Raw genomic sequence first — 17,153 nt, 5'->3', positions numbered from 1 at the left:
CAGAGTCAGGAGCTGCCCACGCCTTCGGGCAATAACCTGCATAAGGGGTCGAAGGCGGAGACACCCAGGAGGTGGAGGGCCGAGATCCAAACGCCTCTAGGTATACTGACTCATCCTCAGAGGGATTGTTGGTGGGCCAGTTTCCCTCTGTTTAAGGAGTTCTAGGATGTCTGAGAAGGAGACATCCTCAGAGGGGATCTAGGGGATCCCTCTGACTCATCAAAGTCAGTATCCAGTGACAGACTCGGGAGTCTACATGCTTCCTCTTACAAGTCCTCTTCCTAGGAGGATCTCCCGAAACATCAGGAGAATCCTCGGAAGAGGGGAAATTCCCAATGGGGAAACCTGAGGCGGAGGATCTCTGGGTCCTGTAGCAAGAGAAGTGGCAGAGATGTCAACAGGTACTATAGAGGGAGGAGCTACGGGAACAGACTGCTGACTGATACCAGTGGCCAGTACACTCTTCATCACTTCGAATGCTCCCCTCCCAGGCAGGTCCGAGAGAACCCGCTCAGAAGAGCTAGGAACTCCAGGGACCACCGAAAGGGAAGTCTCAGAGGCAGATGTCGGAGCCGAGCTCACCAAGGCCGAGGCTCCAAGGGGAAGAGCGGGCTCGGACAAGGGTCCGATGCCACTCACCCCCTCGGAGGAGACCATGGAAGCCCGACCACCGAATCCCTCTAAGGAAGGTCTCGAAGAGGAGATAAGAGTAGAGGCTGAAGGAACAGAAGGGGGTATCCGTCCTCCAGCCGTAGCAGTAACCATTTCCGAAGACTCCAACTCCAAGCTCTGGGGTAGAGTCGAAGGAGGAACTGTAACGGGGTGTGGACCAACAGTAGTCTGTTGAGACGGACTATGTAACATTTGGGCCAGTACCTGTGACTTAAGTAATCTGCTGACCACTCTCTCTAGGTCATGATCTGACAGTCTGGATGACCTTGAAGATCGGCTCCGATGGCTCCGTTCCGAAAGGAGAGGTGAAGCCGGAGCCGAAAGTATCGGCTCCAAGGAAGGAGACCTCGACCTCTTCCTGGAATGAGCCATCGGAACCGATACTATAGATCCTGTCGAGACTTATCGGAGCCGACAGGGAGCCTCGATGCATCGGCTCCAGCCGGAGCCGATACAGCCACCAAAGTAACGGTGTCAGAGCCGATCGGAGCCGACACCGATGCCTGTGCCACATGGGTGTCGGAACCGATCGGAGCCGACACCGAAGTGGTCGATACAGATTCGGCACCGATAGCCATCGGTGCCGAAGGCTTTGTCAAGCCAGAATCGGCTCCAGCCGGGCCGATCTCGACTCGACGAGTCGGCCGAGGCCGCAGGCTTAGATACAGAAGCCTGGGCCTTGGAAGATTTAGCTGATTTAGATGGAGCCGACTTAGCCGGAGAGCCCTCCGGCTTAAGAAGGCCCCTAAGGATCAGCTTGTTGCGCCTTTCCTGCAGGACTCTCTGGCTGAAGGAATGACAAATAGCACAGGAGTCCTGCAGGTGAAGAGGCCCCAGGCAATACAGGCAAGAAGTGTGACCGTCTGTCAGAGACATCTTCTGACAGCACGAGTCACACTTCTTAAAACCTGAGACCCTCTCCTTTGACATGGTGCTTTACAAAAACACACACACACACCAGTCAAAAATTTAACTTAAATAAAATACCAAAAGGTATTTCTATAAACAAACACACACACCCTAACAGGGAGGGGATGGGATGGGTAAAGTTTGACTAAAAAATATTAGAAGAGACAGGGAATTTTTGTCACAAAATGTAAATAATTAACTAATAACTAAGAATTAAGGGTTTTTTAACAAAAAGGGGCTTAAATATCCAAAAAGTGAATCACTTACCAGGAGCTGGTAAAAGGAGGACCTCATAAGCGAAGCGGCAAACGAGATCTGGGTACTTACCGCCTTGCATCATGGGATATGGGGCTGCCTCGAGCTGGTAAAAGTGACTCTCGAGCTTAGCAAGTGCCGAGTCGGAGCCGAGGGATCGGCTCCGAACCCATCAAGCAAGAATGAAGGCGAGATTGACAACTTAACATCTATATATGTTATTCATAAGAAACTATCTTGGCATAAACTTAAAGATTTAAGAGAAATTTTAATGTTGCCACAATGTTAGCTTTTGTTATGGACACTGTATATAGTTTTTTGAATTGGTTTTCTGCTTTTTTTTTTTGTTTTATTTGATTATTGTGTGTAGAATATCGTGTGTTGTACCTTTAAGCATTTCTTTGACCTAAACGTGCATATAAAAAGCAAGCACATGCTAGCTTCAGTGCCATTTTGTGAGTACAGCCAGAGTGTGAATATCTATGCAAGAGACAAGTAGTATGTACATATGTTAAAGTTACTTAGCTTAATTTCTAATGTGTTTGTACATAAGGCTGCGCGAACAGATCCCACAATGTTAGTCTATTCAATCTTGACTAGATGAGCGACATGGTGTCAGAACAGAGATGCCAGCGACTGCTTTTCAGAGCCACAAGGTGCAGAGTTGACGGTGAAGGTGAACAGACAGCAAAAAAGAGCCAGAAATGAGCTAAAGGTAATAAAAACTTGAACAAACGATTAAAAAAAGATAAAACTGAGCAATACAAGAGCACAAAATGTATTACTAAGCAAACAGACAGCACGTAAATGTTTAAGCAAACAACAAAAAGCTTATTAATCAGATAAAATGTTTGAAATTAAGACATTTGATAAAACAAGCATCAGAAAAGCACATAAGGGGTTTAGAATTACCTCAGAATTGCAAAATGAGTGTTTAGAGTCAGAGCACAACAAAAATATAATGGGCATGAATAGAGATTAAATGAACAAAATACAACAAAGGGCAAAAAAAAGGGGCACCGAGTATAAATAAAGCAAGGTGACTGCATCTTTTTGGCATACACTACTACTTCACATTGACTGAAGCTATTAAAGGCACAACTAGAGTTATTTGAAGTACTCAAAGTGTGTAAAAGTGCTTACACTGTGTTTATTGCTGTGCATTTATTACGAAGTGTTTGTTGTGTGCAAAGTGCAACTATTTCATAAAGCGCAGTCAAATACAGCCATTTCAAAAAGTTTCTTGTGCTGGGTGTGTCTATTCGCAGAGTGTCGCTATTGCAAAGCGTTTCTTGCACTACACAGTTGTTTAGCAAAGTACAGCCATTTTGGGAAATTTCAGTGTGCTGTGTACGGTTTACTCACACAGTGCAATTTCTTTGAAATGTTTCTTACTCTGAGCTTCTTACCCCAGTTTATTTGCACAGTGCAGTTACTTGAAATGTTTCTTAAAATAAGTGACTTATAGTATAGTGATTTCATGAGTATTACGGTGCCTGGGAAATGTATTTTGCAAAGTTCAGTTATACAGAGGCTTGTTGTGCTACTGGGCATTGTTACAAGTGCTGGCATAAATTTCAGGCGTATGTATGTGTTCATACATACTGGCAAAAGGCTTCACTGAGATGTATTAATATGGCAGACGGCTTTTGAAAACCGCTACTACTTGTATTTGATCAGAATATTGCAGAGAATTGGAAAATATTTGAGCAAGAGTACGATATATTCAAACAAGCAGCTTATCATAATAAGGATGCATGTACCAGGGCATTCATTTTACTAAACCTAGCTGGGTCAGAGACCATTGAAAGAGCGCATTCGTTTGTATATGTGCCAGCAGTGTATGAAGGTGAAGGGGAAAACAGTCATATTATTGTACAGGTTGAGTCAAGGGAGGACCTGGAGTGTTTGAAGTGCAAATTCAGAGACATGTGTAACCCTCAGACCAATGTTACATTAGGGAGGCATTTGAATTACACAAAAGATCAAAAGCAAGGAAAAACTTTTGCAGCTTTTATTACTGACCTGAGAAGCAAACCTAAAATGTGCAAGTTTGGTAATTTAAAAGAAGAGTTAATCAAGGTTAGGCTTGTGTGTGGTGGTAATAATGCTGCTGTGAGAAAGATTTTGCTTCGTGACAGTGATTTAATGCTGAGCAAAGCTATCTGTCAAATCCATGAAGTTACAGAAAGGCACACAAATATGCTTGCAAGTGTTAAGAGCACGGTTTAGCAAGCTCCAGAGCAAATGTAAACAGCACGCAACATGTGGCAGACAGAAACAGGCCTAAGCATGTGCAGCTGTAGCCCCTGTAGGTATGGCAAGGGAAATTCGCACTCTTTCAGCAAGTTCTAAGAGTAGTTCAGTTAAGGGAGCATGCTCAGTACATTAAAAGGGTGAATCAGCAAAACCCAAATCAAGCTTTACTGTTAACTGTCGCAACTTTGTTGGTAACACTGAGTCTAAAAAAAGAAAAGTGCTTAGAATTTGTTCAGCAATGCCATAAATGTAACCATTTAAAACTTTTGTAAATCAAGCAAGCCTCATACTGTTACAAAAAGTCATTCGAAAAAGCAAATTGATCAAGTTGAACTGCAACAGTAAGCTTTCTATGTAGATGGTGTGTCAGTAATCCGTGAGAGAACTGATGCATACATTTGTTGGCAAAGAATGAATTATTTTGTACTGTACTGATCAATGGTAAACTCAGAGTTCAAAGCAGAGACTGGTTCAAAGTGTAATGTTATGTCTGCAAATACTTTTGCTAAACTGAGAGCTGGTGAACAACTAAATGTGACCAGTTGTGCAAAACTTACTGCTTACAGAGGTGAAGAAATTCAAACTGAAGGCTCAGTAGTGCACTCATGTGGTCAAGAACTGTTACAGCTTATTATTTTATGTAGTCCGAAGACCTGTGCAGTCATTATTGCGTCTCGGAGACGGTTTGAGAAAGAAATCTGCTTTCTTTTACCAAAGAAGTTCATCAAATAAGCACATGTCCCAGTTCTAGCTTCACTAACACTTTTGTCAGAGTATGCTGAAGTTTTCTATGACAAGTCAGACAAACTTACAGTTGTGTATTCTATGAAGTTAGATAAAGAGATCAGTCCAGTGGTCAGACCAGCAAGAAAAGTTCCGATAGCTATGCAGCATAAAGTCAAAGCTCAGCTGGACAAAATGGTGCAGCAAGGTGTAATTTGTCCAGTTACAGAACCTACTGAATGGGTGTCATCCATGGTAGCAGTTTACAGAAAAGGCTCAGACGAAATCAGAATATGCATTGACCCAAAATACTTGAACGAAGCATTAAAAAATACCTCTTATGCATACAGTTGAAGTCACAGCTCTAGTACCGAATGCCACTGTTTCTTACAGTCTTTGACCCAAAAAGTTCATTTTGTCAAGTGATGCGTGATCGCAAATCTTCATTACGGACTACGTTCAGTACCCCATTTAGAAAAGACAGATTTCTCAGGGTGTCATTCGGAATACATTCTGCAAGTGAAGTCTTCCAGCGTGCAGTGGATCAAATTTTTTCAGTTTATCCTTGTGCCATAATTGTAGATTTGTTGGTTGGAGGCAATGGTGAAGCAGAGCAAAATAGAAATCTTGAGAGTTCTAGACAGAGCACATGAAGTGAACTTGAAGCTCAACCTTCTAAAGTGCAAATTCAGACTACCAGAAGTTACACATGTAGGTCATTTATTTACTAGCATTGGCTTGAGACCAGACCCGCCCAAGCAAGCAGCCATTCTTGAGATGTCAGCACCAGATAAGGTACAAGCTCTACAATGTTCTTGGTATGGTCAACTATTTAGGCAAATTTATACCAGACTTCAGTGAGCTGACAGTGCCTTTGAGAAAGCCAACACAAAAATGTTACATGGTCATGGTTAGATCACCAGAAAGCATTTGAAAACCTTAAGCAGAAAACTGTTACTACGTCTACATTAAGAAAGTACGATGTCAACAAGTCAGTTAACTCTTTCCTGCGACGGTTCAAGATTTGGTCTAGGTGCAGTCATTCTTCAAGAGGGTAGACCAGTAGCCTATGCGTCTAGAACACTTACCCAAACTGAAATGCAATATGCTCAGATTGAGAAAGAACTTTTGGCAATAGTTTTTGCATGTTCCACATTTCATGACTGTATCTATTGTAATACCCAGAGGGGGAGGTCGGAAGAAAAGCGACCCCGTGCCAGATCTGGGGAATGAATCCAGCACAGAAGAGAGTCCATGCACACCAAAGACACTAACAGGATGAGACAAAGATCTAACATGGACCATTGGATCGCGAGGGTCCACTGAAGAACCCTCATGTGAAAGCGTACCATGGGTAAGAGATTGATCGTGGCCACCATGGACCCAAACGCCATTAAAACCATTTCTGCTGTCAGTGTCTGAGCTTGGAGAACGCAAAGGACGTGCAGCTTCAAAAACTGAATCCTGTCCAATGTAAGAAAGACTTTGGTTTGAATTGTGTCCAACTGAGCCCCAATGAAATTTAACACTTGAACCGGGGCTAGAGATGACTTGTTGAGATTGATGGTAATGCCCAACCGGTGGGCTAAGAGAAGGGAATCCCCTCTTGCATGATTGAGCTGATTCCTGGAAGGGGCAGCGAGGAGCCAAACGTCCAGGTAGGGAAAGACCTGTATGCCATGAAGTCTCAGGTGAGCCGCCACCACTGCCATCACTTTGGTGAACACCCTGGGGGCTGTGGTGAGACCAAAGGGGAGCGCTCTGAATTGATAATGATTGGCCCCAGCTAGAAGCAGAGGAACCTCCGAGAGCGCCTGTCCATTGTGATATGGTAGTATGCACCCTGGAGGTTGATTGAGCACATCCAATCGTTCTCCTGCAGAAGGGTAGGATAGACAGAATGGTGACCATTAGGAATTTTGTCTTGGCCACAAACAGGTTCAAGGCGGAGAGATCCAGAATGGGCCTCCGGTCCATCATCTTCTTTTGCACCAAAAAGAACATGGAATAAATGCCTAACCAGGACTGGTCTGGGGGGACGGGTTTGATGACTCATTTTGCTAGCAGCTTTACAATTTCCAGTGCTTAATCCTCCCTTTGTGTGGGTGGAACATCCGGGAGGTGTCTGGGTGGATGGGGTGACATGAGAAAGGGGAATGAATAGCCTCTGGATACAATTTGCAACACCAAATGATCTTCCGTGATGGACTCCCACCCTGTTAGGTGTAGTGAAAGCTGCCCCCCCTCCCGACTGCCTCCAGAGACGAACAGCCGGGAAATCTTCAGGGTTGCTGCATGGGTCTCATGGAGAAAGGGTCATGAGACCCTTGATTCCTCAGACCGCCTTTGCCTCTAGGGCAGCATCTATCAAATCCCCCTCTGCCCCTGGGGGAATGAGAGTCCTGAGTGCCCTGGGAGTAGCTCAGATATTCAGAAACACATTTTCTTGGGCCCCCACCAATTCGAGAAGGTTTGTTGACAGGCCAAAAAGTGGATCTCAACAGCAGACAGTCTTCCTATCCTTTTCATTCTGGACTAAGGTGTCAAGTACAGGCTTTCCTGAAAAGGGAGGAACCACCATATGGGGCATTTGGAAGAGACACCTTGCAGTGTTTCGAAAAAGCACAAAGCCAGAGCCAGGAATGGTGCCTAATAGCAATGCCTGTACCGGCAGCTCTAGTGGCACCCTCAGTAGCATGTGAGAGGAGATGCATAGAGGTGATGGTGACAGAAGTGAGTGTGGCCATATGAGAGAGAACACTGTCTGCCGACGTGGACCCAGGGGTAGACTCAGCGACCTCCCTGGCCTGTGCCCCAATGGTAGGAGGAGGAAGGTAGGTCTCTCAAAATTAGTTTATTTCTCCTGTCCATCACCGCCCAGGGATTAAACCCGGCACAGATGGAACAGGTGGTGCCCAGATGGGCTGCCCCAAGACATTGAACACAGACTGTGGTCATCATCTGGGGAGAGATTGTGGCCACACACTGTGCACTTTTGGAAGCCTGGTTTAGGGGGGTTCAGGCATGCTCCCAAACACACAGCCTAACACACACACATTTTGTGTGTGTGTGGTAACTGATAGCATGAAGGGAGGTAGAAAAAACAACAAACAAAAAAGGGAAAATATAGATAAGGTAGGCAAAAAAAGAAGTTCACTTACCCAAAGTTTTAGCAGAGAGCATGGATCACAATTAGGACTAGAACGTGGCAAATGAGATCTAAAGGAAAGAAGGAGATGGGCATTATGGGTAAGGGGAGGAGCTTTGAGCTCGGATCAGATGCTGGATATGCGTCAGAGTCTGATCAGAGACTGATCTGGTAACCCACAGATTGAAGATCAAATGAAAACTTCAGACTGCATTATTTTCTGCCACTCTTCTAATTTCTGACAAATGACTATATATTCTAACCTTCACTGGTTAGTTTTTCCAATATGCTGAGCACTTGCAACACTTTTCCATATAAACCAAATTTCTAGTGTTGCAGGCTGCAGGCTCTCAAAATAAAGGAAGAATTATATAAAGGATGAATAAAAGACTTAGCAGTATATATGGACTTACAAAAAATACATCTACCACACTGGTAAGTACCATGGTATAGTGAATTTAATCTGCTCTTTATAACTTATTTTTCAAGTTACATGATTTCTTATAACAAAAAGTGGGACCCAGATCATATAAACTCAAGTTCAGGTACATATAACGACCAATGCTTTCTAATGTTTAACCTCTGCTGAATTACGGTCAACGGTAAACATGGCACTAGCTGCTTAACTTTTAAGATTATCAATTATAAACAGACTTTCTAGACGCAACGCTTATGAAGGATGTTAAAGGGAAAAAACAGACTATGTTGTATATTAAGGATGTTAAAAAATGTAGGTATTTGTCGAGGCAAAGTATAAATCCACCATTTTTAACAATATAGTTAAGAATCAAAATGGTAGGATATCATGGTTGAATACTGAAGATGCTAAATTCAATAAAAAGATAGATATTATGGTTCATGATTTTTGTGATGGGGCTATCATTGTAATACCCTTAATAAAGAGAGTTGGCATTTCAAAACTGGGAATCTACATTGCAACCTATATTTCTTTTAAAGCAAAGCTTGAATGTTTTAGCCAGGACTTAACAGATGCTAATATTATTATTTATAAAAGAAATAACAGAGAATGTAAGGCCAAAAGGAATGGTCATGGTTGAGCAGCCTACTGAACGAAATTGATACAGTTTACAACATTCATTTTCCTCTTCTGTGAAAACAAAATATTCTCCTTCCTCCCACTTTCAAGGGTTCACCTAGGAACAAAAAGTACTCTGTAGATCTCTTGTGCAGTACAGGATGAAGGACAAATGTGCCGTTCACCAAAACGGAGCTGTATCTTTCAAAAAGGCTTACCTGCCCAGCCATCATCCTTTTCAGTGTCAAGTTCGTCAAATTCATTCAGATCATCCTGCTTAAGGATGGCAGGTCTTTTCACTAAATCAGTTGGGCGTGCTGGACATTGCGCAGGCCGAGGACTGGGGATGCGTGGATACCTGCAAGTACACAGGGAAACAAAAGGAAAGAAACTGTCATTAATATAGGTTGACAGGATCACTGACATTACACATTCCTAACTATTACACAAAAGGACACTCTAAAGGACTACAGACTTTAGAACCTGACATGACCCAACAACACACAATGGAAATTTCCTCAAGTAGCTCACTAGCAGCATCCCAAAATTACTGCAACTGTAATCCACAACCATCTTAGCTTCTCCTGCTCAATACTTAGAAAAGATTTTTACAGAACCTCCCTAAACATGATGAACAAAGCATTTAACATACGATTTGGAGGTTAAGACAGATGCAGTTATGGAGAATGTTTACTATTAAACCAATAAGAAACCAGAAACAGAGAAACCTCTCGACTCAAGTCTTAAGAAAAAAAAAGTCAGTTTGGAAGCAGGGTTGAATTAAGGCAGTGTTACACTGCGGAAGTACAACTTTATACCTACAACAGTAGTCTTCTGAAGAAAAGTCACTGTAAAAATATTTGGGTTTACACATCGTGGGCATCTCTCTGAGGCAGAACTTTTGTCAGTCATGCTTCAGTCACAAAAACTAATCTAGTGCTGGCATTCAATGAAACCTTGGCTGGTACACAATACATCTCCATACAGTCCGTTCTTCACGCTGCTTATACCAAAGAACTTAATACAGTAACCTCAAATCCTTTAATTACTATAACAAAAGCAATGTAATAGATAGAATAGACGAACGGTAGCTTTATTGACCATATCTATTCCCTGACATTAACCTATTACAGTAAGAACACAAACTATTCCTAATACCTTCTTCACAGAGTATAACTTTTGGATACAAGTTGTCAGTTACAGGATACCGTACAGCAGTCATTCCAAAACCAGCCTAACACATATACTTATCACTGAGCCTATAATGTTTTGTGAACATTATGTATAGCAATCCATGTGGCTGTGTATATAAAGTCTAGGGCGGAAAGCATTTGGAAGTTAGCTCCAGATTTAACTATTATACTAGTAAAATCGGATTTTAACCGGGTCTTGCACTTGTTAAAGTAAAGCATCACTTACAGTCTGTTTTCTTGATTGGTAAGCCTTATTTTCATTTATAAAATGAAACAAAAATTAGAAATGTTTCCAAATTTAACTTGTATCAATATCAGTCGTCGTCTATGTACTTCCACAGCAAAGATAAATAATGTTATCATTCTAAAAATCTGGGTTAAAAATACAAAACAGGACTGGCAGCTAAATGGTCAGATTAAGACCTACTGCTTATGCATTTTTTTTTAAATATTTTTATTAAATCATCATATTTTAAGTTGCACCATGAATTCACATGCTTTAGAAGGAAAAAAAAACAAGTTTCAGTTATCGTGCAGTATACACAAGTTTTATTTACTTCAACATTACATAAATTGCACAATCAATGCCTTTTGTTAAACTTCACTCCTCCTCCTAAGCATTTTTCTGCATGTTTTGATCCAACAAATTCCATTTCTATGAAACGTACTCGCTCCCTTTTCAAAAGATCTCAACTCCAGTTTCTTTATCGCCTTTACAATATTTAAATACAGTTAACACACAGTAACATCAGATGTTTAGTTTGCTGCTGCAATAGCCAGTAAAATACAGTAATACCCTGCCAAGAACACGTTTGGCCCGTTTACAAAATCTAAGGATCCTTCCTCGTGCCCCATTAGTCTGCCCTCAGCCCAAGAGGACTTGCTCATATAAGAGAAGACATACCAAAAGGACTACTGTCAGACCGAGCGGCTACATTGTCAAACGTCAACTCATCAACAATGCAGGCAATCAATCCCACCACCACCCTAATTGTATATATCAACACAGCGATGTCACTACTGTGGGGAAACAGGCAAATTTCCCGAACGATCCTCATGTTAATGCAATCTCTATTAGAATGGCTCGATCAGATGATCGATTCACCAGTGGGGCTGTTCAAAGGTCTGACATAGCTTTCTTGGCCTCAGAAAGGGACGCTGAAGCCCAGTACTCTGAACAAAAAGTCTTGTCAAAAATGTAAAGATAAAAAGGATACCCCACCTTGGCCAGTATGCCTGTGGAATTTTGGATGTTAGGAGGGAAAAAAGTGATATCTAAAAAGATTTTGGTTGGCAGTTTTTCTTAAAAGCAGCAGCTCTGGTAGCTGTATTACCCAGAGGGTAAAGACTTTTCAGACCAATTTCATACAGAGCCTTTCAAACCAAAATGTGTTTTTGTCTATACTAGTTATGAGAATAGCAAACTTTTTGACAAATTTGACAGATATGGATCTATGTGGATTTGTAGATGGGAGACAAATATCCAAGATCAACAGAATGATGATGATCCAGAGTGAAGCAAAATACAAGAAACTACCACTACTGCCTTAGGTTCATAGGTTTATACTAGGCTATCTGCCCTAAGGCATTTATAAGCCTAGCCCAGAGTTTTTGTGGCTTACGCCACCCCTTATGTTAAAAAATACTGTGCCCATTAGTTTGTTGTGCCTCTGTCCAGCAGTGACACAGAGATGATTCCCGGGGTAAACCTACGATCTCCCATCCACCAGTCAAGATTTCTCTTGAACAGAGCCAGCGAGGCGCTCTGCCTCACATGGACCGGGATTTTATTCCACAACATAGGGAGTCTCTGGGTGACAAATCTATCCCTCCAGCATGTCCTATTTATATTCGTGCTAAGGTTTAAGTCGCTTGCTCTAGTGGATCTGGTAGATTTGGATTTTTTGAGGTGGAGCATGTCCATTAACTCCGGGTTGGACATGGCCTTGTATGTCAGGCACAGGTCACCTCTGAGCAAACTGTATGCGACTGAATAGAGCTGGAGTTTCTTCAGTCTGGCAGCATATGACAGATTTTGGAGTCCCTTTATCCTTTTGGTGAGGAACTTTTGGGGTCTCTCCAATTGCTGCAGGTGTCGGGTGAGATACATCCCGAATGGGGCATTGTACTCGATCATTGGTCTGATAAGTGAAGAGTACAGGGGAACAATGACCTCACTTGATCTGGATGTGAATCCCTTCATGATCAGGTGGGCAATGTAGAAGGTTTTTCTAACCACTTTAGCAATGTGAGTGTCAAAAGAAAGGCCACTGTCAACCTGGGTCCCCAGGTCCCTGATAACCTCTTCTGTGCTTAGTGGATTGCCACCTATATGGTAGCTTGGGGTTACCTTGTTTTTCCCGAAGGGTATGACTATACATTTTTTGGCATTTAACTTCAGGCCATGGCTCTGGCACCAGCTATCAGTTTCCGTGAGACCCCTCTGAAGGATATCTGTGTCCAATGTACTTTCCACTATGGCTCCCAGTTTGCAGTCACCTGCAAACTTTGTCAGCCATAGTCCTCCTATGTTAGCCTGTACCTCTGAGAAGTAGATGCCGAACAACAGGGGGCCAAGGACTGAGCCCTGTGGGACACCACTTCTGACCGGCTTGGAGTCTGACATGGTGCCAGCTACTCTAACCCTGTGGGTTCTGTCCTTTAGCCAGTTTGCAACCCATCTTGTGACATATGGGTTTACATTTAAGCTGGTAAGTTTCTCTATAATACCCGAGTCAGGTATTGTGTCGAAAGCTTTTGCAAGGTCAAGGTAGGCTGTATGGACTGCCTTTCCCTCATCAATGGCCTTGGTGACTGTTTCGAAGAAGTCGACCAAGTTCAAAAGGCATGATCTGCCCTTGACAAAGCCAAACTGGGTCGGGTCCAATGTCTGCAAGTCCCCTATGTCTTTGTTTATGAGTTCCATTATGATCCTCTCCATAGCTTTGCAGACCAGGCTTGTTAAGCTTATGGGGCGGTAAATACCAGGGTCCGTAGAGGCACCGCCTTTGTGGAGTGGGACCACAGTTGCCGTACGCCACTCCTTGGGCACGTATCCTGTGGTAAAGCTAAGATTAAACAGCTGCCTTATGTGCGGGTTTAGTTCCTCATTGAGTTCGTGTAGCACACAGCCGGGGACACCATCCGGTCCCATTGATGCTGTGTTTTTAGCTTTAGAGAGAGCAGCTTTCACTTGCGCATTGGAGATGTCTGGGAGGCTGCACTCCGCTGGGATAGTTCTCTCCTTTTGGGGGGGAGAGGGGGGTGAAGTTTGCACTGAACCTGTCTGCCAGTATGTTGGCAATGTCTGTGGGTTCAGTGATTTTTGTATCATTTTGGACTAATTCTGAGCATATATCTGGGAGTTTCCACCCAGGTTTCTAACATAGCTGAAGAAGGCCTTATGATTGTCTTTTGAATCTATGGCAATTTTTCTCTCAAAGTTGGCCTTGGATGATTTTATGAGTGCTCGTATTTTTTTACTAATAATGATCAAAGGTGTCTTCTCTTTTATGGATTTTGCTCCATCATGTAACAGCTTTCTTCTCTTATTGTAAAGTTTGTTTATGGCTGGGGTCCACCAGACTGGATGTTTGCCCTTGGTGGAAAGAGTCTTGGTTTTATTAGGGATTGCCTGATCCATGCAGTCCTGGAGGTGTTCGTAGAAGGCATTTGTAAGGGCTTCCGCAGCTTGGGTTTTGGTTTCCACTGGCTCGGGGGCCTTGAAGGATACCACACCAGTCTTGAGTGTGAAGTTTGCTTTAGAGAAGTTCTTCACTGTGGTCTTTTTTGTTTGGGGTGGGGGCGGGATGTGGATATCCAGTGAGATTAGTTTATGATCTGATCTCACCAATGAGGGATATACTTCCGGTGTGGAGCATTTTGTCCCCATGTTTGTGATGATGATATCTAGTATATTTTCTCCTCTTGTGGGAACAGTGACTAGTTGTTCCATGGCATTTGAATTTATGAACTCCAGGAACCTTTGGGCTAGAAAGTTTGGGCTTGAGTAATGTTCCCAGTCTATATTCGGGTAGTTGAAGTCACCCAATATAATAGTGTTTGGAGATACATTTATACCCTCCAGTGTCTTCAGGAAGGCTGTGTGGGGTTCCTGAGTTTGAGAGGGTGGCCTGTAGCATGCTACAAATTGTAGAGCAGTTTTGCCTATGGTTAATTGCACCTGGATGGTTTCCGATGCTTCGTGTGTTGCCACCAACCTGGAGGTGTGGGTATCCTTGATGAATATGGATACATCCCCTCCTTTTGTGGTGTGGTCCGGGTTTTGGGGCCGGAACGCATGATATGAGGTAAAACCTGATAGTGCCGGGGTGCTCTCAGGAGCCTTGAACCAGGTTTCAGTCACAGCACAGACATCGATGTTCTCCATACTGAGAAGGGCCTCGAGTGCGTGCATTTTGAGATTTAGACTTCTGGCATTGAGCAGCATTACCCTTAGTTTCTTCCCACTTTTGTTTTCTAGGGTGGTAGGTTTAGAATTTGAGCCTTGCCTAAAATAGGCACTATGGGGGTGGCAAGAGCCTTAGCCAATATCCGGAATCCCAGGGGTGACAGGTGCAAGCCGTCCCTTACGAAGGAGCGTGGCTTGTCAAGCATGTCATCCCAGGCAGACAGACACTGGATCCCCTTTGAATGACACCAGAAATTAAGCCAATTGTTAAAGCTGATCATCTTGTCTCTATGTTGTGGCATCATTCTTGGTGAAGGAAGGATGCTGCTCAGGGTCAGGGTCATACCTGCCTGGGCTACATAATCAGAGAGCTCCTCCATGTCTCTTTTCATGTAGTCTAAGGAGGTACGTCTCAGGTCATTCACACCAGCATGGACAATAACTGTGTCATATTTGTACTTCCTGTGGAGTGACCCGAGTGCTTGTGTTATGTTGGTGTTATGCTGCTGGTGGGTTTTCATGCACAGAAAGCATTCGATAGAGTCAGCTGGGATTTTAAGAGTATGACAATGGAAGTATTTTCATTCCATGACAGAATAACAGGGTTAAGGAGGATGATATATGAAGGGTGGGAGGCAAGAACTAAGGGGGGGGGGGGCTCCTCTCCAATAACCTATGTTTGAGCAGAGGAACCAGGCAATAGTGTCCTCTTTCACGTTTCTCACTTACTTTATATTTACAGCTACTGGCAAAAAAAAGGGACTCAATACCAAAGATACAAGTGACATGGTAATCAAGAAAAGTTAGTTTTATTTGCGGCTATTATTTTGTACTTCATAAATCAAATCAAAAGGAGGACATTTTGGTGGAATATTCTGAAAAAGTTTCAGGCTTCTTGGCATATAAAATGAATGAAAATAAAACAAAGGCTTTAGCAGTAAACTACGGACCCATACACAAACTGGTTCAGCAATATCCATATTTATGGAGATAAAGTATAGTTGTATAAAATCTTACCATAACAATAGATGTCCTTTTCACTGCTGTATTCATAAAGTACAGTTGTGTACACTTACCATAAATGTAGATGTTCGAGTGTATTCACTGTTGCAGTCATTACATTTGGGGTAATCTGCTGGCAGGTTGCCCTCAGTCAGCCTGAATTCCTAAGTGTTTGGTCCTGCGTCGGCTGCTGTCTTCTCTTCCAGGACATCAGGTCAAGGGTATAAAACATGCAGCGGACGCCATTTTCTTTAGTTTTTCTTGCCCCCGATGTCAGGCGCCCCCAAAAAGGTAGCAACTTTTTATATATAAATATATATATATATATATATATATATATATATATATATATATATATATATATATATATATATATACACACACACACACACACACACACACACATATACATACATGCATCAATATAAACTTTACCTCTATCTACAAGCAAATACACCACATAGGTTGTAGAAGATAGAGAAGGAAAGATGAACTTCAAAATGATAGGGGGATGGCGGGAGGGTAACCTGGACTGCAACAGTGAATAAACTCTAACATCTACATTTATGGTAAGTGTACACAACTGTACTATGTTCTTCGTGTTTCACTGTTGCAGTCATTACATTTGGTTAGAATCCCATAGCTATGGTTGGGAGGCTGGAGCTAAGCAGCATTAGGTGCAGCTATAAGGCCCTGCAGCACTGCAGTGGCAAAGCCTGCCCTGGACTTAGAGTAGAGAGGCAAATGGTAATGCTTTGTAAAGGTGTGAACAGAACTCCAAGTAGCAGCCTCTAGAATGTCTTTGGTTGGTACTCCTCTGAGAAAGGCTGATGAAGTAGCTGCAGCTCTGGTGGAATGAGACCTAATGCCCTTGGGCGCAGGTTTACCATGGTGTAAGTAGCAGAAACAGATGCAGTGGCTTATCCACTTTGAAATTGTCTGCTGTGAAATAGCCTTTCCTTCTGATCCTGCAGCATATGTCACTAGTAATTGCTCAGTTTTTCTTAGAGCTTTTGTCCTGCTCAAGTAGAATCTTAGCTGTCTGTGTATGTCCAAGGAATGTAGAATTATCCCCCCCTTGTTCTGCAGATTTGGATAAAAAGTTGGCAGATAAATTGTTTGGTTAAGAGCCACACTGGAAACCACCTTGGGCATAAAAGTAGGATTTGTCCTCAGAGACACCCTGTCTGGGTAAAATATGATAAAAGGCTCTATAGCCATGAGGGCCTGTAGCTCTGAAATTCTTCTTGATGAAGTAATTGCTAATAGCAGAGCTGTTTTCCATGATAAGAACTTTAGATCAGCGGTAGCAGCTGGTTCAAATGGAGGCAGGGTGAGCTTTTCCAACACATAACTGAGGTCCCATGCAGGTAATGGTGATCTTCTAGGAGGCCTTAAATTTTTGGCTCCTCTAAGATGCTGCTTTAGTAAAGGATGAGGAAAGATTGGTGGCTCTGTATTGTAATGAGCCAAAATGGCAGAGGCATGGATCTTGATTGATGAGAAAGATAGGCCTTCGTCAAGCATCTCAGTTAAGTATTGTAA

The 17,153-nt window shown here is 42.9% G+C and overlaps 1 protein-coding gene across 1 annotated transcript in view; it reads right to left on the bottom strand.

Moving 5' to 3' along the window:
- Positions 1-17,153, bottom strand: part of PRRC2A (proline rich coiled-coil 2A) — a 3,202,076-nt gene that overhangs the window by 2,578,404 nt on the left and 606,519 nt on the right. The window contains exon 9 of the mRNA XM_044082142.1: positions 9,221-9,360. Coding sequence (XP_043938077.1) covers positions 9,221-9,360 — 140 coding nt within the window. The remainder of the gene's footprint in view (positions 1-9,220; positions 9,361-17,153) is intronic.

The sequence above is a fragment of the Protopterus annectens genome, chromosome 9.part0, assembly GCF_019279795.1.
Source record: "Protopterus annectens isolate FY-2018-M chromosome 9.part0, PAN1.0, whole genome shotgun sequence".
Lineage (NCBI taxonomy): Eukaryota > Metazoa > Chordata > Ceratodontiformes > Protopteridae > Protopterus > Protopterus annectens.
This window is presented reverse-complemented; position numbering and strand designations above follow the sequence as displayed.